The sequence below is a fragment of the Mobula hypostoma genome, chromosome 2 (genome assembly GCF_963921235.1).
Source record: "Mobula hypostoma chromosome 2, sMobHyp1.1, whole genome shotgun sequence".
Taxonomy (NCBI): Eukaryota; Metazoa; Chordata; class Chondrichthyes; order Myliobatiformes; family Myliobatidae; genus Mobula; species Mobula hypostoma.
The window spans coordinates 244,620,957-244,644,197 of NC_086098.1; the positions used below are offsets into that span (position 1 = coordinate 244,620,957).

Consider the following 23,241-nt stretch of genomic DNA (forward strand, 5'->3'; position numbering starts at 1 on the left):
TGGACATTCGGATTCCTCCTCCTGAAATTAATCATCAGCTCCTCGGCCTTGCTGACGTTGAGTGAGAGGTTGTTGCTGTGGCGCCAGTCAGCCAGGTTTTCAGTCTCCCTCCGATATGCTGATTCATCATCAGATTTGCTGATTCAGCAAATTTAAACACGGCACTGGGGCTGTGCTTAGCCACACGGTCGTGAGTATAAAGTGTTGCTGAGTGCAGGAGTATCTGAACGTACAGTAAAATGATAAAGTGACAAAGTGACTCTTGTCAAGACGAACTCTTCTAGGTAGCCGCAGGGCAAATGGAAGCACAGTGTTTTAGTGACTGCGTGTCAGTGTAGGTAAGAGGTGTGGGGTTTAAGTGTAAAGTGGCAGTGCATGGCGGGGTGAAGGGTGCTGAGGGGCTGATGTGGATGTCGTGGTGGTGGGGTGGACTAAGAGGTGGAGTTGTTGATCAGCATGAGGGATGTCATTGTTCTTGAGTCTAGTGATCCCGGTGTGGATGTTTCGTAGCCTCGTCCCCGATGGGAGTGGGACAGACAGTCCATGAGCAGGGTGGGTGGGATCCTTCATGATGTTACTGGCCTATTTCCTGCATCTTTCTGCATGTATACTCAGTGACCCCTGTATTAGGTACACCTGCATACATAGTCATACTTTGTTGATCCCGAGGGAAATTGGGTTTCGTTACAGTTGCACCATACTTACTTATTATTGCAAACTAAGCAACGGGGTGTCCCGTTGGGGCACCCTTTGAGAGAAGAGTAGTGCAGTCTGATGTGGCCAGAATGAACATTAACTTTTCCTGAATGCTATTGGTATCACTTTGCTTTGGAAACTGAAGTAGAAAACCTCAGTTTATTAAAGAAGAATGACGCGTATCAAAGCAAATATAGCTGCTCTTCATTTAATGTAGGACACTTTTGATGGCATCATTCCTGGTATGGAATCACCGAAGCCCTTGAATGGAAAAACCAACAAAAGGTAGTGGATACAACCCAGTCCATCATGGGTTTATCTGCTACCCTCGTGCCTCTCGTTGTCATTCTGGAGACATGCAGCCCTTTCATCCCCCGTCTCTTCATTTCTTCTGCTGTTTATTCTTTGTCTCTGATCCTGGAGACGTGCATGCCTCACCTCCTCTGTCTCTTCTTCTCTCATCCTTTTTTGTCCTGACTCTTTGATCCTGGAGTCATGCAGCCCTGGCTTCATCCGATTCTTGTTCTCTCCCTCTTCTTGCCACTTCCCGATGACGTTTGGTGTCATCTCTTGACCATAATGTCCCCCGTCCCTTTCCAAGCAGCATAATTAGGCTGACCATTTTTTTTATCCTACTGCTGGGTAGAAGATACGATGCACTAACACCAAAGGATGCTGATTATTCTTGATGATGTGGTTGGTGTTCTCCTAAATGGATGTGATATAGTCACCGCTGTCCTTTGACTGCAGCAAAGGGTTTTATGGGTGTCTCGGAGTACATCATTACAATAAGATTTAATTATCTCTTGTTGATGGGTGGCAGTTAGATCTATCCTAATCCTGCACATGCTGATGGTGATTAGCAGAATGAGACCCCTCAAAATAGAGCTGCCTTGCCCTTTTGCTCCAGTAGGTGTCACTGCTGAGGCTGGCCGTGCGCACGCATCGGGCTGTCGCGTCCCGATTTCCATGATGGCCAATCGGGTCTCGGGTGAAAGCCAGCCTGTTGATTTTTGGGGAATGAGCAATTTTATACGAATATATAACCCTGAACTTTGCCTGTATTCTGTAAATTAGCACATTTTAATTCAATTGAGCCAAAAAAATGCCACTGTAATGCACTGTTTGCACTAACTGGAGGTCACAAACAGACAGACAGAGCATGAGAGTTTTAGTAGTATATAGATATCATATCAGCCAATCATGTGGAGGCAACTCTCTGCGGTGAAGCATGCAGACATGGTCAAGAGGTTCAGTTGTTGCTCAGACCAAACATCAGCATGGGGAAGAAATGTGATCTAAGTGACTTGGACTGTGGAATGATTGTTGATGACAGGTGGGATGGTTTGAAACTGCTGATCTACTGGTATTGTCATGCACAGCAGTCTCTAGAATTTGCTGAGAATGTGCAAAAAAACAAACAACACCCAGTGAGTAACACACATCAAAGTTGCTGGTGAACGCAGCAGGCCAGGCAGCATCTGTAGGAAGAGGTGCAGTCGACGTTTCAGGCCGAGACCCTTCGTCAGGACTAACACCCAGTGAGTGGCAGTTCCATGGGTGAAAATGCCTTGTCAAGGAAAGAGGTCAGAGGAGAATGGCCAGACTGGTTCAAGCTGACAGTAACACAGGTAACCACACATTACATCAGTGTGAAGTGTATTTTTATAAGACCACAAGACCATAAAATATAGGAGCAGAAGTAGGCCATTCGGCCCATTGAGTCTGCTCCGCCATTCAATCATGGACTGATCCAATTCTTCCAGTCATCCCCACTCCCCTGCCTTCTCCCCATACCCTTTGATGCCCGGGCTAATCAAGAACCTATCTATCTCTGCCTTAAATGCACCCAATGACTTGGCCAGCACAGCCGCTTATGGCAACAAATTACACAGATTTACCACCCTCTGACTAAAGTCATTTCTCTGCATCTCAGTTCTAAAAGGATGCCCTTCAATCCTGAAGTCATGCCCTCTTGCCTAGATCCCCTACCTTGGAAAATAACCACCATATCTAATCTGTTCAGGCATTTTAACGTTTGGAATGCTTCTATGAGATCCCCCCTCATTCTCCTGAACACCAGGGAATACAGCCCAAGAGCTGCCAGACATTCCTCATACAGTAACCCTTTCATTCCTAGAATCATTCTCGTGAATCTTTTCTGAACCCTCTCCAATGTCAGTATATCCTTTCTAAAATAAGAAGCCCAAAACTGCACACAATACTCCAAGCTTACAATACTTCAAGTGTGTTGCTTGAATTTCCAGCATCTGCAGAATTCCTCGTGTTTGCGCAATATTCCAAGTGTGGTCTCATGAGTGCCTTATAGAGTCTCAACATCACATCCCTGCTCTTATATTCTATACCTCTAGAAATGAATGCCAACATTGCATTCACCTTCTTCACCAATGACACAACCTGGAGGTTAACCTTTAGGGTATCCTGCACAAGGACTCCCAAGTCTCTTTGCATCTCTGCATTTTGAATTCTCTCCCCACCTAAATAATAGTCTGCCCATTTATTTCTTCCACCAAAGTGCATGACCATACCCTTTCCAACATTGTATTTCATTTGCCACTTCTCTGCCCATTCCCCTAAACTCTCTGTTTCCTCAACACTACCCGCTCCTCCACCTATCTTTGAATCATCGGCAAATTTAGCCACAAATCCATTAATCCCATCGTCCAAATCATAAAGGCAGCGGTCCCAACACCGACTCCTGTGGAACTCCACTGGTAACTGACAGCCAGCCAGAATAGGGTCCCTTTATTCCCACTCTCTACTTCCTGCTGATCAGCCAATGCTCCACCCATGCTAGTAACTCCCCTGTAATTCCATGGGCTCTTATGTGTAGCACTTTGTCAAAGGCCTTCTGAAAATCCAAGTACACCACATCTACTACATCTCCTTTGTCTACCCTGCTTGTAATTTCCTCAGAAAATTGCAGTAGGTTAGTCAGGCAGGATTTTCTTTTCAGGAAACCATGTCGGCTTTGGCCTATCTTGTCATGTGCCTCCATCTCACGCCTAACAATCGATTCCAACAACTTCCCAACCACTGATTTCAGGCTAACAGGTCTATAGTTTCCTTTCTGCTGCCTCCCACCCTTCTTAAATAGCAGAGCAACATTTGCAATTTTCCAGTCATCCAGTACAATGCCAGAATCTATCAATTCTTGAAAGATCATAGTTAATGCCTCTGCAATCTCTCCAGCTACATCCTTCAGAACCCTGATGCATTCCATCAGGTCCAGCAGATTTATTCACCCTCAGACCATTAAGCTTCCTGAGCACCTTCTCAGTCATAATTTTCACTGTACATACTTCACTGTTCTGACATTCTTGATGTCCGGTACACTGCAGATGTCTTCCACTGTGAAGACTGATGCAAAATATACATTCAGTTCCTCTGCCATCTCTGCATCTCTCATTACGATATCTCCAGCATCATTTTCTATTAGTCCTATATCTATGTGTTCATGCAGTGTCCACATCGATGAGGACCTCAACACCAATATGATGGTGCTGAGACTAGCGCGTGATTTGGATTTAAGTGAGGGAGAGTTGCGCAGCGTCAGCCTCACTCTCTCTTCCCAATTCCCATCTGGATCCAGTGGCAAGACAGAGTCTAGACGGCTGGAGATGGGACTAGGCGCAGTGGATGACCAGGACGTCTTCTGTGTCTTGTCCTGCTCTACACGTTCTACGACGCTTGCAGAGACCACTTCATGACCGTTGGACCTTCCATTGGTCTTGTCCGCTCAATCCGCCGGAGTCTGTCTTCACATGCTGGGATAGACAACTCTCTATCTCACCGAGGGTTTGAGACCCGTCGGCTACCCTCACCTGGTTTAGCCGGCTTGTTGAAGCCGTTGCCCGGGGTGTGGCCGCTGTCGCATGCAAACAGCTACGGGGAGCCACAGGTGAGAGCTGAGTGCCAGGTGGGGACCAAAGGTGGACTAACCGCCTTGAAAAGGACGCGACATGTTCCCCCACCAGAGGTGCTACCCCTCCCTGACACCCCATACACCTCAGTCTTGTATCTACCCTCAAATCTTTTACCCTTTATATACTTAAAAAACCCTTTAGTACCTCCTTTGATATTAGTCGCCAGCTTCCTTTCATAATTCATCTTTTCCTTCCTAATGACCTTCTTAGTTTCCTTCTGCAAATATTTAAAAGCTTCCCAATCCTCTATTTCCCCACTAGCTTTGGCATGTCCTCTTTTTTGCTTTTACTTTAGCTCTGACTTCACTTGTCAGTCACGGTAGTGTCCTTCCTCCATTCGAAAATTTCTTCTTATTTGGAATATATCTGTCTTGCACTTCCCTCATTTTTCGCAGAAACTCCAACCATTGCTGCTCTGCTGTCCTTCCCGCTAGTGTCTCTTTCCAAATGGAGTTTAATACAGACAAGTGTGAGGTATTGCATTTTGGAAGGACAAACCAAGGTAGAACATACAAGGTAAATGGTAAGGCACTGAGGAGTGCAGTAGAACAGAGGGATCCGGGAATACAGATACAAAATTCCCTAAAAGTGGTATCAGAGGTAGATAAGGTCATAAAGAGAGCTTTTGGTACATTGGCCTTTATAAATCAAAGTATTGAGTATAGGAGTTGGAATGTTATGGTGAGGTTGTATAAGACATTGGTGAGGCCAGATTTGGAGTATTGTGTGCAGTTTTGGTCACCTAATTACAGGAAGGATATTAATAAGGTTGAAAGAGTGCAGAGAAGGTTTACAAGGATGTTGCCGGGGCTTGAGAAACTGAGTTACAGAGAAAGGTTGAATAGGTCAGGACTTTATTCCCTGGAGCGTAGAAGAATGAGGGGAGATTTGATAGAGGTATATAAAATTATGATGGGTATAGATAGAGGCTACGTTCCCACTGAGGCTAGGGGAGAAAAAAAACAGAGGACATGGGTTAAGGGTGAAGGGGGGAAAGTTTAAAGGGGACATTATACCTTATACTTTATTGTCGCCAAACAATTGATATTAGAACGTACAATCATCACAGCAATATTTGATTCTGCGCTTCCCGCTCCCTGGATTACAAATCGATAGTAAATATTAAAAAATTAAATTATAAATCATAAATAGAAAATAGAAAAATGGAAAGTAAGGTAGTGCAAAAAAACCGAGAGGCAGGTCCGGATATTTAGAGGGTTCGGCCCAGATCTGGGTCAGGATCCGTTCAGCAGTCTTATCATAGTTGGAAAGAAGCTGTTCCCAAATCTGGCCGAACGAGTCTTCAAGCTCCTGATCCTTCTCCCGGAGGGAAAAGGGATGAAAAGTGTGTTGACTGGGTGGGTCGTGTCCTTGATTATCCTGGCAGCACTGCTCCGACAGTGTGCGGTGTAAAGTGAGTCCATGGATGGAAGATTGATTTGTGTGATGTGCTGCACCTTGTTCACGATCTTCTGCAGCTTCTTCCAGTCTTGGACAGGACAACTTCCATACCAGGCTGTGATGCACCCTAGAAGAATGCTTTCTACGGTGCATCTATAAAAATTAGTGAGAGCTTTAGGGGACAGGCCAAATTTATTTAGTTTTCTCTGAAGTAAAGGTGCTGGTGGGCCTTCTTGGCACTGGACTCTGCTTGGTTGGACCAAGTCAGGTCATTTGTGATAGTGAACCTGAGGAACTTAAAGCTTTTGACTTGTTCCACTTGCGCACTGCCAATGTAAATTGGGTCGTGCGGTCCGCTAATCCTTCTGAAGACAACAACCAATTCCTTCATCTTGCTGACGTTGGGATAGGTTATTGTCTTCGCACCATGACACCAGGTTCTTAATCTCCTCTCTGTGGGTGGCGGGGGGGGGGCTTCTTCACACAGAGAGTGGTGGGAGTGTAGAATGAGCTGCCAGATAAAGTGGTAAATTCGGGCTCACTTTTAACATTTAAGAAAAACTTGGACAGGTATGTGGCTGAGAGGTGTATGGAGGGATATGGACCAGGTGCAGGTCAGTGGGACTAGGCAGAAAAATGGTTCAGCACAGCCAAGAAGGCCTATTTCTGTGCTGTAATGTTTCTATGGTTTCTAAGTATTTTGCATCAGTCTTCACCTTGGGAGACACGAGCAGTATGCCGGAACAGTGTTCAACTACTGCACAGAGTCTTGTCATCTTCAGAAGTTTTCGGATGACTTTGCCATAGTTGGATGCATCAGCAAGGGAGATGAGGTTAAGTACAGGTCTACGGTAGGAAACTTTGTCACATGGTGTGAGCAGAATTATCTGCAGCTTAATGTGAAAAAGACTAAGGAGCTGGTGGTGGACCTGAGGAGGGCTAAGGTACCGGTGACCCCTGTTTCCATCCAGGGAGTCAGTGTGGACATGGTGGAGGATTACAAATACCTGGGGATACGAATTGACAATAAACTGGACTGGTCTAAGAACACTGAGGCTGTCTACAAGAAGGGTCAGAGCCGTCTCTATTTCATGAGGAGACTGAGGTCCTTTAACATCTGCCGGACAATGCTGAGGATGTTCTACGAGTCTGTGGTGACCAGTGCGATCATGTTTGTTGTTGTGTGCTGGGGCAGCAGGCTGAGGGTAGCAGACACCAACAGAATCAACAAACTCATTCGTAAGGCCAGTGATGTTGTAGGGATGGAACTGGACTCTCTCACGGTGGTGTCTGAAAAGAGGATGCTGTCTAAGTTGCATGCCATCTTGGACAATGTCTCCCATCCACTACATAGTGTACTGGGTGGGCACAGGAGTACATTCAGCCAGAGACTCATTCCTCCGTAATGCAACACAGAGCGTCATAGGAAGTCATTCCTGCCTGTGGCCATCAAACTTTACAACTCCTCCCTTGGAGGGTTAGACACCCTGAGCCAATAGGCTGGTCCTGGACTTATTTCATAATTTACTGGCATAATTTACATATTACTATTTAACTATTTATGGTTGTATTACTATTTATTATTTATGGTGCAACTGTAATGAAAACCAATTTCTCCCGGGATCAATAAAGTATGACTATGACTATGACTATGTTTGAGTGTCAAGGGGCAGAAGTGAGTGCAGTTGCTCTTACTCGGGAGAAGGTACTTGGGAAGATGAAAGATCTGAAGATAAGTCATTTGGCTCAGAAGGTCTACATGCCAGGGTTCTGAAAGTGTAGCTGAAGAGATTGTGGAGTCATTAGTAATGATCTATCAAGAAACAGTAGATTCTGTCATTGTTCTGGAGGACTAGAAAATTGCATACTTCAAGAAGTGAGGGAGACAGAAGGAAGGAAATTGTGGGTCGGTTAGCCTGATCCCAGTGGCTGGGAAGATGTTGGAGTTGATTGTTAAGGATGAGGTTTCAGGGTACTTGGAGGTACATGGTATAATAGCAAAAGTCAACATGGGAAAATCTTGCCTGACAAATCTGTTGGAATTCTTTGAAGAAATAACAAGTATGGCAGACAAAGGAGAATTGATGGATGTTGTGTACGGTATTTGGAAAAAAGGCTTTTGACAAGGTTCCACACATGAGGTTGCTTAATGAAATAAGAGACCACAGTATTACAGGAAAGGTTCTAGCAGGGGTAAAGCAGTGGCTGATTGGCAGGAGGTAAAGAATGGGAATGAAAGGAGCCTTTTCTGGTTGGCTGTCGGTGACTGGTGGTGTTCCACAAGGGTCTGAATTGGTTTCGATTCTTTTTATGTCATATGTCAATGATTCGGATGATGGAATTGATTGTTTTCTGGCCAATTTTGCAGAAGATACGAAGATTGATGGATGGGCAGGACTTGGACAGATTAGGAGAATGGGCAAAGAGATAGCAGATGCAATACACTTTTGGGAAGTGTATGGTCATGCGTTTTGGTAGAAGAAATAAAAGCACAGACTATTTTCTATATGGGGAGAAAATTCAGAAGTCTCAGGTACAAAGGGACTTGGGAGTCCTTGTGCATGATTTCCTAAAGGTTAGTTTGCAGGTTGTGTCTGCGTTGAGGAAGGCAAATGCAATATTGGCATTCATTTTAAGAGGATATAATGCTGAGGCTTTATAAGGCACTGGTGAGGCCTCACTTGCAGTATTGTGAGCAGTTCTGGGACCCTTAGCTAAGAAAGGATGTGCTGGCATTGGAGAGAGTTCAAAGAAGGTTCTTGAAAATGATCCCAGAATCATATGAGGACTGTTTGATGGCTCTGGGCCTGTACTCACTGGACCTCAATGAATGTTGAAAGGCCTAGATCGAGCAGATGTGGAGAGGATTTCCCTATAGTGGGGGAGTATTGGACCAGAGGGCACAGCCTCAGAATAGAGGGGAGTCCCTTTAGGACAGTGTGGAATTCGTTGCCACCGGTGGCTGTTGAGGCCAGGTCCATAAGACCACAAGATATAGGAGCAGAGGTAGGCCATTTGGCCCATTGAGACCTTTCCACCAGTCAATCATGGGCTGATCCAATTCTTCCAGTCATCCCCACTCCCCTGCCTTCACCCCATACCCTTTGATGCCCTGGCTATTTCTGCCAGTAATCAGTTTGCTGTCCTAGTGGCGGCAGGTCTCACAGCCTTCCCCTAACTCACGTTCCAGGACGTGCACAGCGGCCCGGGAGCAGGAACATTGTGAGGTTGAGGGAGAGGAGGCAGAAATTCCCAGTCACTCGGCTGTAAGGTGAGCATCAAGGACAGAGCGACCGGACACTGACCGATGTGAACTGACCACAGGGCTCTGACTGTTACAGCTAGACCCAGTCTCATAGATACAGTAACAGTTATTAATAAGAAATTTGCTGATGGTTGCAAATTCCCAGAGAGAGGGGTGATGGAGGGAAGCAGAAGTGAGGAGGGACAAAGAGAGGGAAGAAGGGCCCTTGGAGGTGATAGTTAGGGAGGGAGGAGAGGGCGGTAGAGAGCCAGAGGAGGGGAAGGGGTTGCGGTGGGAGGTAGGGATGGGATGCAGGGTTCGGTTGGGTGGGTGGAGGGGGAGATGGAAGTGATCTTTAGGGACTCCAAAGGGAAAGAGGGAGCGGTGGGAGGGAGGGGTAACGGAGAGAGGGAGAAAGGATGGAGGATGGGGTAGGGAGGGAGTGGGAGGGAGGATGGGGTAGGGAGGGAGTGGGAGGGAGGATGGGGTAGGGAGGGGGTAGGGAGGGAGGATGGGGTAGGGAGGGGGTAGGGAGGGAGGATGGGGTAGGGAGGGGGTAGGGAGGGAGGATGGGGTAGGGAGGGAGTGGGAGGGAGGATGGGGTAGGGAGGGAGTGGGAGGGAGGATGGGGTAGGGAGGGGGTAGGGAGGGAGTGGGAGGGAGGATGGGGTAGGGAGGGAGGAAGGGGACCGCAGGGGCGACGGAGAAAGGGAGGTGAGGAGGGGGAGGGAGCCATTAGAGCGGAGACGAGGGGCCGGAGGGTTGAGGGATGAGGCTGGAAGGCTGTCAGAGGGGTAGGAATGTAGAGAGGGGAAGAAGCGAGCACAGGGTGCCGGGTAGGAGTGGGTGCGGAGGTCGGTGGAGGGGTGGGTGGGTACCGGGGTCGGTGGAGTGGTGTACGGCGAATAGGGGGGTGGGCGGTTGGAGAAGGTTCCCATTGTTGTCGCCTCCGCCGTTCAGGAGCGTTAATTCCCGACAAACCGCCGGGGAGGCACCGGGAACTCCCGTTGATATCAGGCGCGGCAGCGGCCACCTTCACGTCCCCGAATGGGTCCTCGGACCGTTGCCCGGGTGACGCGGCCTAGTCGCCGGTGGTGACCGTGCGTCCGCGGCCCCGCGTGCGGAATGTGGCGGCAGGGCCTCCAGCGTCTGCTGCGGGCCGGAGGCGGCGGCGGCCAGGGGGAAGCTGCAGTCCGTGGGGTCGCGGTCAGCGCTGTCAGGGTGAGGGGAAGTGGAGGACGGAGGAGGAGAAGGGGGTGGGTGCAGAGTGGGAGGTGGGGTAGAGGTTTGAGGTGAGGGGGTAGGGTGGAGAGGGAGAGGGAGAGGGAGGGTGTATGAGGAGGTGAGGGAGGGGATGGGTGAGGAGAGGGAGGGTGTATGAGGAGGGGAGGGAGGGGATGGGTGAGGAGAGGGAGGGTGTATGAGGAGGAGAGGGAGGGTGTATGAGGAGGGGAGGGAGGGGATGGGTGAGGAGAGGGAGGGTGTATGTGGAGGGGAGGGAGGAGATGGGTGAGGAGAGGGAGGGTGTATGAGGAGGGGAGGGAGGGGATGGGTGAGGAGAGGGAGGGTGTATGAGGAGGGGAGGGAGGGGATGGGTGAGGAGAGGGAGGGTGTATGAGGAGGGGAGGGAGGGGATGGGGAGGGGAGGGAGGGGATGGGTGAGGAGAGGGAGGGTGTATGAGGAGGGGAGGGAGGGGATGGGTGAGGAGAGGGAGGGGATGGGTGAGGAGAGGGAGGGTGTATGAGGAGGGGAGGGAGGGGATGGGTGAGGAGAGGGAGGGTGTATGAGGAGGGGAGGGAGGGGATGGGTGAGGAGAGGGAGGGTGTATGAGGAGGGGAGGGAGGGGATGGGTGAGGAGAGGGAGGGTGTATGAGGAGGGGAGGGAGGGGATGGGCGATGGGAGGGTGGTGATGGGTAAGGGGAGGTGGGGATGGGCAAGGGAATAGGGGAGGGAGGGAATGGGTGAGGGGAGGGAGGGGTAAGGGAAGGAGAGAAGGGAGAGGGAGGCGGGAGGGAAAAGGTGGAGCTGGGTGAGGGTAAAAGAGTGGGGAGGGTAGGTAGAATTGTAGGGGAATTGATGGTAATGTGGAGGGGAACCGGTCACAGGGCTCTGTGGGTCAGCACGGACTCTGGGCAAATCGGTATCCTGCCATATAGGAAGGAGACATGAATCGAAATGCTTGATCCTGGTTTCTGTGCACCTTGGGAAGTTCTGTTGATGACCCCACTGGTGACTGGAGGCCCCAGGGCAGAGTGGAAAGGCTCACACACACAAAATGCTGGAGGAACTCAGCATATCAGGCAACATTTATGGAGGGGAATAAACAGTCGATGTTTTGGGCCAAGGTCCTACCATTGGACTGGAAAGGAATGAGGTAGAAGCCAAAATAACTAGGTCGATGAGTTGGAGAACAACAGAGATCACAGAAGGGGAGTAGTGAGTGAAGGTCTGACTGAACTCCCATCGGAGAGAAGATTTAAATGATTTCAAGGCAGGCAGCCCTTGAAGAGGAGCAGCAAATCAAACACAATTCAGGCTTCTTCCCCCATCCGAGGAAAGAGGACCGGGTCGAGACAACAGAGACTTATGGAGAAGAGGAGTTCGGTGGGTAATAAAATGGACGAGTTCATGGTGCTAGCCAGGCATCAGAGAACATTTCGGGAGTGCAGTGTTATGTGTTTCACTGGAACGGGGCTGCACAAGGACATACCCTATCAAATCTTTTCCATGGACGGCTTCCAGACCGTTCGGGCTGACCGGAACTGCACTGAGAGTGGTAAGCATAAAGGAGCTGGGTGCTTACTGTTCTGGTTAACAACGGATGGTGCAATCCTGGTCATATTACGATTGAGGAATGTGTTTGTAGACCGGATATTGAACTTTTTGCTGTTGGACTCTGGCCATATTCCACCGAGATACAACACTGGGCGGCACGGGAGGTTGTTCCTGCCTGTGGCCATCGAACTTTGCAGCTCCTCCCGTGGAGGGTCAGTCACCCTGAGCCAATAGGCTGGTCCTGGACTTATTTCCTTCTGGACTTATTTCCATCTGGCATAGTTTGCATTTTGTTGTTTGTTTGTTTGTGGTTTTTGTATTGCTATATTTATGCTCTATTCTTGGTTGGTGCGGCTGTAACAAAACCCAATTTCCCTCGGGATCAATAAAGTATATCTATCTATCTATCCTTTCCAGTCCTGATGAAGGGTCTCAGTCTGAAATGTCACATTCTGCCCCCTTCCTTTCCAGTCCTGATGAAGGGTCTCAGACCAAAGTGTTGACTGTTCCCCCTCCACGGATGCTGCCTGACCTGCCGAGTTCATCCAGCCTTTTGTGTGTGTTGCATCTCTTGTGTCTGAGTCTGATGAGGCCCCTTGTTCCCACAGGGCACAGTGATCGTTGAACGCTGGTGGCAGGTTCCCCTCTCTAAGGAAGGCAAGCCGGCCAGGCTCCACCCTAGGAGACACCGAGTGTACCGTCTGGTGGAGGACACGAAACACAAGCCCCAGGACAAGCTGGAACTGATATTGACGCAGGCTGTACCCAGTATGTAAATGCACGCCCCCACCCCTGACCTGTCACCAGCAGTAGACAGATTCAAATTTAGATTTATTTATCACATGTACATCAAAACCGTAAAAGGCATTGCTGGCATTAGCAACCAACAAAACCTTGGGATGCTCTGGGGGCAGCCCACGCGTTTCGCCACACAATCTGGCACCAACGTAGCATGTCCATGACGCTCGGCAGAACACAACAAGCCTTATGAGTGAGATGAGGGAATTAAAAGTAACATTAGCAAATTTGCTGATGACACAAAGCTGGGTGGCAGTGTGAAATGTGAGGAGGATGTTATGAGAATGCAGGGTGATTTGGACAGGCTGGGTGAGTGGGCAGATGCAGTTTAATGTAGATAAATGTGAGGTTATCCACTTTGGTGGTAAGAACGGGAAGGCAGATTATTATCTAAATGGAGTCAAGTTAAGAAAAGGGGAAGCACAACGAGATCTAGGTTTTCTTGTACATCAGTCACTGAAAGCAAGCATGCAAGTACAGCAGGCAGTGAAGAAAGCTAATGGCATGCTGGCCTTCATAACAAGGGGAATTGAGTATAAGAGCAAAGAGGTCTTTCTGCAGCTGTACAGGGCCCTGGTGAGACCACACTTGGGGTACTGTGTGCAGTTTTGGTCTCCAAATTTGAGGAAGGACATTCTTGCTATTGAGGGAGTGCAGCGTAGGTTCACAAGGTTAATTCTCGGGATGGCGGGACTGTCATATGTTGAAAGATTGGAACGACTGGGCTTGTATACTCTGGAATTTAGAAGGCTGAGAGGGGATCTTATTGAAACGTATAAGATTATTAAGGGATTGGACACGCTGGAGGCAGGAAGCATGTTCCCGCTGATGGGTGAGTCCAGAATCAGAGGCCACAGTTTAAGAATAAGGGGTAGGCCATTTAGAACGGAGTTGAGGAAAAACTTTTTCACCCAGAGAGTGGTGGATATATGGAATGCTCTGCCCCAGAAGGCTGTGGAGGTGAAGTCTCTGGATGTTTTCAAGAAAGAGATGAATAGAGCTCTTAAAGATAGTGGAATCAAAGGTTATGGGGATAAGGCAGGAGCTGGATACTGATAGTGGATGAGCAGCCATGATCACAGTGAATGGCGGTGCTGGCTCGAAGGGCCGAATGGCCTACTCCTGCACCTATTGTCTATTGTCTGTAAAACAACAACAGCAAAACAAGCCCCTTTCCTCCCTCCCACCCTTGCAAAGACAGTCCTCCAATTCCCGTCTCCCGCCTCCACGTTTTCAAGCTTCGCCCATCGGGTTTTGACTTCCAGACAGAGTGCGCGGTTCTGTTCTCCCTCACTCACTCCCCACCTCCGGCTTCTCCCTCGCCATTTCCGCCATCCCCCTGCCGGCTTCTGTCTTCCCACTCACTTCCTCCCCCTGCCGTCCCTCACTCACTACCTCCTCCTCCCCTTTCCCACCCGCTGGCCCCTCACTCACTACCTCCTCCCTCCCCTTCCACAGAGTTGGGAGATCGAGGAGAGACAGTTTGGGTGAAGAAGTCGATTGGTCGGAACCAACTGCTACCCCAAGGCCTGGCTGTCTACCCCTCCCCAGAGAACCGGGCTGCCTTCGAGCAGGAGCGCAAGGTGGGTGCTATCCTCGTGTTTTTCATATCACTAACACTTGAACACTGCAATCTCCCCCCCACTCCCTGTCTCCTGTAGTCAGGGCAGTCGTGCAGGCTGAAGGGGGAGAACTGGCAGGGGCTGAGTTGTCGGTGGCGGGGGGGGGGTACAAAGAGGAAGTATTTATTTTAGGGTTCTGGAATCTGCAGTTGTTTTTTAAAATTTACTGTAACTGACTAATCTGACTGATTACATCTTCCAGTAATTAACATCCCTTGTGACGTGACAGGTGCTTCGAGAGGGGAAGGCAGAGGAGAGGAGGCAGACACAGAGTGGAGAGCGGGTGAGTGACATGTGACTGTAGACCCCTACCTCTCTCTGTAACCCCCTCACCACCCCAATACCCTGCCCTGTTTCCATAATCCCATCCAGCCCCTACACTGCTGCTTGTCTCTCTAGCCCAGCCTGTCTCAAACTTTTGCCCTGGAGAAACCCCCAACATAATTTTCAGGTCTCAGGGAACCCCTGCATAAAAATTATTATATTTAGAGCTCACAATACATTAGCGTGATCAGTAAGTTGCAGACAGAATAATCCAAAAATAACTGTCAATGCTCTTTTGAGTAGAGAAGGAATTTTTAACCAACCTTTCTTGAAAAATAAAGCACAGTTAAGCTTAACTTATCTTCCTTGAAATTAATCTTTCTTTCCCTTTCATAAATCTTTAAAAACTCACAAGGCAAACATAAACTCCTAAATTCTGAATTGAATTGACTTTATTACTTACAACCTTCATATACGTGAGGAGTAAAAATCTTTACGTTACATCTCCGTCTAAATGTGCAATTTATAGTAATTTATAATACATATTATGTGCAACAGGATAGTCAATATAACATAGAAATACACTTGTGTCAGCATGAATTAATCAGTCTGATGGCCTGGTGGAAGAAGCTGTCCCAGAGCCTGTTGGTCCTGGCTTTTATGCTGCGGTACCGTTTCCCAGATGGTAGCAGCTGGAACAGTTTTTGGTTGGAGTGAATTGGGTCCCCAATGATCCTTCGGGCCCTTTTTTACTTTTACACACCCGTTTTGTAAATGTCCTGAGTAGTGGGAAGTTCATGTCTACAGATGCGCTGAGCTGTCAGTACCACTCTGCAGAATCCTGCAATTGAGGGAAGTACAGTTCCCATACCAGGTAGTGATGCAGCCAGTCAGGATGCTCTCAATTGTGTCCCTTTAGAAAGTACTTAGGATTTGGGGGCCCATACCAAACTCTTTCAACCGTCTGAGGCAAAAGAGACGCTGTTTTACCTTTTTCACCACACAGCCAGTATGTACAGACCACGTGAGATCCTTGGTGATGTGTATGCCGAGGAACTTAAACCTGTTCACCCTGTCACCCCCAGATCCATTGATGTCAATAGGGATTAGCCTGTCTCCATTCCTCCTGTTGTCCACAACCAGCTCCTTTGTTTTTGTAACATTGAGGGAGAAGTTGTTTTCTTGAACTTGAACTTGAGATGATCACACACGGATTTCATCTTCAACTGAAATGAGACTATTTCTATCCTTGCTCTAGATGCTTGATAAACAAGAAAAAGCTTTCTCACACATGTAAGAAGTTGAGAACTGTAGCAAAATATTCATTGCTTTCTTATGAATGGCAGGATATTCTTCTTCCACAGAAATCCTGAACTTGTCCAGAGGCAGGTCAGTAGGTCTCATCTTGAGCGCATGATCAGAGTGCAGCTCAGAAAGTTCTTCCTCTTCTCTCAAAGTCAAGTTCTCAGGCTGAGCAGAAGAATCAGAGAAAGGGAACCTTACCCAGTCAGTCATACACTTGTGTTGAAAGGGACAAAAAAAACTTGTTCTGCAATTCTTCCATGTGGTTTTCAATAAGACTGGAAACTTTCTGATATCCTTCCTCACTCTCAAGCCCAAGCAGCAGAGGAAATATTTCAAGATTTCCTGTTGCAGCGTGATTCTTCCAAAGATTCAGTTTCCTTTTAAATCCAAAAATCTTGTCTCTTGAAGTCAAAATATCTTCTCCAGGGCCTTGCCGAGACTTGTTCAACGGTTCATATGATGAAAACTGTCTGCTAGGTAGGCTAGTTTCTGTAAACATTCTTCATCTTCAAAGCACTCACCAAAATCTTGTTTACTATTTTCTTGAAAGTACTCCCGCAATTCATCTTTCAGCTGAAGCACCCTGCTGAGAACTCTTCCCCTGCTAAGCACCGGATTTCTGTACGTAGCAAGAGATTGATGTGCTCTTTGTCCAAGTTTTCGCACAGTTTTATAGATAATAAATAACTTGCTTCCGGAATCTTTTTACTGACTGTGACTTTATTTTTCAAAATCTGTTTGTTTTGAGATTCCAATAGTGGTTTAATCAGGACTTTTACATGTCAAATGGCTGTGATTTGTATTCAAGTTTCTTTTCAATTTTGCTGGAGCCATTGCTGCATGTATAAGTTGTTCGCCACAGACTAGGCACAATGGAATAGGACAACTTGGATCACCAGTCCATGTAAAACCCTTTGATAAGTAGCTTTTATTGTAAAGACGGATGTGTTTTGTGTCTATTGTTGCACTAGTTCAGTGAAATGATTGTAATTCTTCATCATTAAGCTTATCAGAATTGTCCGTAGGCCCAACCTAGAATCCTCCTCTTCCATCTCACAGCTCCTCTTCAGAAATCACCACACTGGACCATCTTTAGAATGAAAATTTCCCTCCAATTTTCTAGTCCACCGGTAGAGTTTGTTCATTCCCCTAAGTCAGTTGGTGGCATGTAAGGGGAAGTTGGGGATGGTAATTGGGGAGCGAGAGGCTGACATCACAGCCCAAGTTGGGTGAGTCCAGTCAATGCTCGGAAAACGCACTTCACTCTCCTCAACAGCCTACCGTCCTCCCCTCCGTGCAATACAGCGCTCACCCATTAGCAGCCTACTGTCCTCCCCTCCGTACAATACAGCGCTCCCCAATTATCAGCCTACCATCCTCCCCTCCGTACAATACAGCACTCACCAATTATCAATGGCCTCCCCGACCTCGCATCAAAAACTAAGAATGGACTCAAACAAGTAAACAGGGTCCTACTGCGCACTGCCACACTGGGCTGAGAGGCCTCTAACAAGATTGCTAATGGGGCTGCCTGGTCACTGACCACCACTGAGAACACTAGCATCACGCATTGCGTGGTTCAAAAAAAAATTTTTTTTTTTAAAAATCACAGTCTCTCATGGAACCCCTAGCAACCTCTCAAGGAACCCTGCCCTAACCACTTCCAGCCCCCACACCCCTGTCCGCCTCTGTAACCCCTTCCAGCCTCTACACCCCTCCCTGTCTCTGTAACCCTCCTCTGGCCTCTGTATCCCTCCCTGTTTCTGTGACCTGCTCTAGTATCTACACCCCTCCCTATCTCAGTAAGCCCCCTCTGGACCCTAGACCTGTCCCTATCAACGTAAACCCCTACACCCCTCCCTGTCTCTGTAAACCACTCCAAGCCCTACATCCCTCCCTGTCTGTGAGGCAACGGCACTATCTGAGTGAGGGAGAGAGAGCGATTTGCATGGCTGACATGTCAGGGGTGGGACTTGCAGGTTAGCTCTGCCAGGCACTGGCACAAACTTGATGGGCCAAATGGAATTTGCATTCTCCCTACCAAACTGTGCTGACCTCCCACTCCTCTCACCTCCAGACCCTGGAGTTCTTGAGGAATTCTCGGCTGACAGTGAGGATGAAGAACAACGTGAAGTGGGAGCTGAGCAAGGAGATTGTCTGCCGCCACTTCCTCAAGGAGGTGAGCAGCTCTGCGCGGGAACAGCTGGGGGTCCGGTGACCATTGTGTGCAGGCAGGGGGGTCCCCTCCCTCATTCCACATCCCACACCCCCTATCCGGGCCAGATCTGACGGTTCCCAGACTGCACATCCCTAGTTCTAGATACTAAAAGTGGAAAAGGCCAAAGTTTTGAACGACTGTTTTGTCTTCATAGTGGAGGACATGTTTAACATGCCAAACAGAGATGTTATGGATCTAATGGGAGGTGAGGACATCGATATAATCGCAATCACTAAAGAGACAGTGATAAGGAGACTAGTAGGCCTAAAAGTGACAAGACCCCTGCTTCTGGTAGGATGCTGAAAGAACTGGCGGAAGTTTAGGGTTGTTATGATGGGAGATTTTAACTTTCCTAATATTCACTGGCATCTCCTTAGCACAAGGGGTTTAGATGGGGTGGAGTTTGTTAGGTGTGTTCAGGAAGGTTTCCTGACGCGATATGTAGATAAGCCAAGAAGCTGAGAGGCTGTACTTGATCTGCTATTGGGAAATGAACCTTGTCAGGTGTCTGACCTCTTGGTGGGAGAGCATTTTGAAGGTAGTGACCACAACTCTATCTCCTTGACCACAGTGCTGGAGAGGGAGCAGACAATTTGAGAAAGCATTTAATTGGGGTAGGGGGAAATATGATGCTACTAAGCAGGAACTTGGGAGTATAAAGCAGATCCCAGTGAATTGAAAGAAAACGGATACGACTCCAATGTTTAAAAATGACATAGGCCAAAGGCAGGTAACTATAGGCCAGTTAGCTTAGTGTCTAGTTGGGAAATTGCTTGGAGCAATCCTTAAGGAAGAATCAGTGAAACATCAATTAGAAGTGGTTCAGGCATACATAGCATGGACTCAGGAAGGAAAAGTCATGTTTACAAACTTACTGGAGTTCTTTGAGGATATAGTGTTGGCACGTGGCTAAGTGGTTAAGGCTTCGGTCTAGTGATCTGAAGGTTGCTGGTTCGAGCCTCAGCTGAGGCAGTGTGTTGTGTCCTTGAGCAAAGCACTTAACCACACATTGCTCTGTGACAACAACGGTGCCAAGCTGTATCGGCCCTAATCCCTTTCTCTTGGACAACATCGGTGGCGTGGAGAGGGGAGACTTGCAGCATGGGCAACTGCCGGTCTTCCATACAACCTTGCCCAGGCCTGCGCCCTGGAAACCTTCCAAGGCACAAATCCATGGTCTCACGAGACTAACGGATGCCTATTTATTTATTGATTGATTGACTGATTGAGCATAGTGCATAGAGTGGAACAGGTGGATGTTGTGTACTTGGATTTCCAGAAGGTGTTCAAAAAGGTACTGCATAAAAGACTTATTCATAAGATGAGGATACATAGAGTTGGGTTTAAATGATAAGTAGAGATGCTGGAAATCCAGAGCTGGAGGAACTCCTGCATTTTCTAGGTGCTGCGTTGGGATAAATGGGTGTTTCTCTGGTTGGCAGTCAGTGGTGAGCAGTGTGTCACAGGGGCCAGTGGTGAGCCCACAACAGTTCATGATGTACATGAACGGTTTGGAACGAGACCAGGTGTAGCATGCCCCCAAGTTGGCTGATAACAATAAATAAAGTGGAAAAGCAAATTGTGTAAAGGATGCGGAGAGATATAAATGGGTTAAGTAGGTTAGGGTTAATCAGGGTTGTCGGGAATTGCTGGGCAGTGCAGCTCGCAGGGTCAGGAGGGCCAATTCTGTGCTGTATATTAATCAATCAATAAATAAGAGAACAGGCCCTTCTGGCCCTTCGAGCTGTGCTGCCCAGCAATCCCCCGACTTAACCCTAGTCTAATCACTGCACAGTTTACAATGACCCGTTAACCCTTCAACCGATACGTCTTTGTACTGTGGAAGGAAACCGGAGCACCCGTAGGAAACCATGTGGTCACCGCGAGAACATACAGGCTCCCTACAGGCACCTGTACTGTAAAGCGTTGTGCTAACCATGGTGCTGCCCAATGAAATAAGATAGACAGGAAAGTTGTTTCCACTGATAGGAATAACCAGAGGACATAGTCTCAAGATTCGGGGGAATAGATTTAGGACAGAGACGAGATGAGGGCTCCATGGTAGCTTGGCGGTTAGTGCAACCCGATTATAGCTCAGGACATTGGAGTTCAGAGTTCAGTCCTGGTGTCCACAGAAACTAGGTCATCTGGAATTCTCTTCCCAGGGAGGCAGTAGAGGCTACCTCAGTAAATATTTAAGAGACACTTGGAATTTTGCATATCAGGGGATTTGAGGGTTATGGGTAAAGGCAGGTAGGTGGAGTTGAATTCTCAGTGAGATCAACCATGATCTGATTGAATGGCTCGATGGGCTGAATGGCCGGCTCCTGCTGCTGTTTCTTATTTCTTACTCATTTGGCTGCGGTTGGCCCCACCACCAAAGGCCAACGGTTGTGCCAGAGGAATGATGGTTATAACTCCCACCACGCCCATCACTCACCTCCCAGTGGACACCTCATTCATTCTGGCCATGCTGTGGGAGGGGGAAGTGATTGCCTATTGTAAGAGGGTCCATAGGGTTGTGCAAGTAATCGCCCATCGTCAGAAGGTATTGGGGGGTGGGGGAATTGATCACCTGTTGTTGCAGGGTCTGTGGGTGGGGGCAGAGATTGCCTAGTGTCAGAGGGTCTATTGCGTGGGGTGTGGGTTGGGAGTGATTGCCTATCAATAGAGGGTCGGTGATCATCTGTCATCACAGCATCTATGGGATTGGGGAGGGCCCAGATATTGGTGGGGTGTTAAGGGAAGCGGGGGTGCATTGAACCTGTGCCCTTGTTTGACCCTCAAGTTGAATGTACTAGGATATCTGCGGTACTTTCTGAATCCTCTGCATATTCAGTGCCCTGCGATTTAGTCCTCGCCTTGCAAAAGGAAGGTGGATGGGGGGCAGGGTTGAGAGGGCTGGTCGGTTCTGCACCACGCTTGTGGGAGCTTGCTAGGCACAGAGGGCACAGTGACACACATCCTGGGCTGTGACCCTGGTGGTGACTTGGTGGATGTCCCCCCCCCCCCCATTGATGACTAGGGAGAGCAGACTGACCCCAAGGGGTTGACTACAGTTGTGGGAGCTCAGTGGGTCAGACAGCGTCTCCAGTCTCTCTTGTTTCACCGAACTTGCGTTCCTTCCTCAGCTGAACCTGTTCGTCCCACCGGAGGCGCTGAGGATTCCCGAGGAGCCCATCACCCACTGGGGCGAGCACTGGTGTGAGGTGACGGTGAGTGACCTGCGATTGCGGGCTGACACAGTCTCCGCCGCCCTGGTCCGCCGTGTCTTCACCTACAGCAGGGGATCCCATCCCTGTGTCAACATGGTCTGAAAACAATTCTGTCCACACCAACCAGTCACACACACCTGGGGTCAGACAGAGACTGAAACTCCCTCTATGCTGACCCGGGGAATGGGTTCGATACAGTGTGAAGTTCCCCTGTTCACTGGGATTCTGTTCATTTTGAGGGTTAAAGGAAATATTATTTTTCATATTTAGTCATAGAACACCACAGCACAGAAACAGGCTCTTTGGCCCATCTAGTCCATGCCAAATGATTTAAACTGCCCAGTCCCATCGCCCTCCAAACTGATCCATTACCTATCCAAGCTTCTCTTAAATGTTGAAACCGAAATCGCAGTTACCACTTGAACTAGCAGCTCGTTCCACACTCTCACCACCCTCCGAGTAAAGGATTTTCCTCTCATGTTCCCCTTAAACATGTCATCTTTCACTCTTAACCCATGACCTCAGTGCAAAAACCCTGTTTTCATTAACTCTGCCTATACCCCTCATGATGGTGTATATCTTAATCAAATCTCCCCTGAATCTTTTAGGGGAAGCAAACGTGGTCTGAAAAATTGTTGATTGCATTTCGAAGAACGTTGCTGAGGTTCCACCTAACACAGGCGAGCAGAGACGGCAAAGGATTGTCTGCCCTGGCGTGTGACACGGTGGGGAATCCAGAACTCTGATCTGACATCCGATACTTGTACCCTGCAGGTGAACGGCATCGACACTGTCTGCCTGCCCATGTCAGTGGTGAACTTCGAACTTCCCAAGACCAGGAGGTACAAGGAGTGGCTGAGGCAGCAGCAGCAGAGAAAAGAGGAATTATCAGCAGAGGGGGAGAAGGAGGAGGAGGAAGAAGAGAGCTGACCGTGGCCTTGGTTTCAGGGGCACTGGCCCTTTTCTGAAGTGTTCAGGTGTTCGATGGAGCTTGCCTGCCCAGTATTACCTATAACACATTAGTGAGGGTCTTGTGTCCTCTCAGAGCGATAAACATAATAAATATCTCTTCTCGTGACTGGCCATCCATTTAGTTTCCACAGGGAGCAGCAGTTGCCTATTCCGTGTGAAGGAGCAAAGGCACTCTCGTCAGGATCTGTAGCGGGTTCACAGGCAAAGAGGTCACACCCACCTTCACCTGTGACCACAAGATACCAGCTGGGAGAAGATCGCTCCCCTTTGTGTGTGTGTATATATGCTTCTGAAACAGAGCCCCCGACAGTACCTGACTGCAGTGATGGTCTCCCTTCCACCTGCTGAGTTAAGATGAGATCAAATTGTCTTTATTTGTCACTTGTACGTCAGAACATCATTTGTATCACGGGGCAGCTCACAAGTGCTGTCACACTTCTGGCATCAGTGTAGTATGCCCACAGCTTACCCTACCCTGTACATCTTTGGAATGTGGGAGGACACCAGAGCACCCAGAGGAAACCCCGTCATGGGGAAAACCGCAAACCGCTGAATTACAGACCGCGGTGGGAATTGAACCCAGGCCGTTGGCGCTGTAATAGTGTTAACGCTAACCGCTACCGTGCCATTCTTCAGCCCACTCACCAAGCTGATCAGGATCCCCACTGTAACCATCTTCACTGTCAATTACACCATCTGTTTCACCCATTAACCAATTCATGTACGCCTTTGGGTTACTGGCGCTGTAAAGCCTTGTGCTAACCACTATGCTGTCGTGCCAC

General features: G+C 48.5%; 1 protein-coding gene across 2 annotated transcripts; it reads left to right on the forward strand.

The window, feature by feature from the left end:
• The first annotated feature begins 10,285 nt into the window (after window positions 1-10,285).
• On the forward strand, window positions 10,286-22,565 carry mrpl9 (mitochondrial ribosomal protein L9). Of its 2 annotated transcripts, none has more exons than XM_063041880.1 (7): window positions 10,286-10,509; window positions 12,674-12,833; window positions 14,322-14,446; window positions 14,715-14,768; window positions 18,132-18,233; window positions 21,404-21,487; window positions 22,096-22,255. In XM_063041880.1, exons 1-7 carry the CDS (start codon window positions 10,414-10,416, stop codon window positions 22,231-22,233), a joined length of 759 nt encoding a protein of 252 aa, XP_062897950.1. In that variant the 5' UTR covers window positions 10,286-10,413; the 3' UTR covers window positions 22,234-22,255. The 2 variants fall into 2 exon arrangements, with proteins under 2 accessions (XP_062897950.1, XP_062897949.1); XM_063041879.1 differs by lacking the exon at window positions 22,096-22,255 and adding an exon at window positions 22,262-22,565 and having other exon boundaries at window positions 10,315-10,509.
• Window positions 22,566-23,241: the final 676 nt, after the last annotated feature.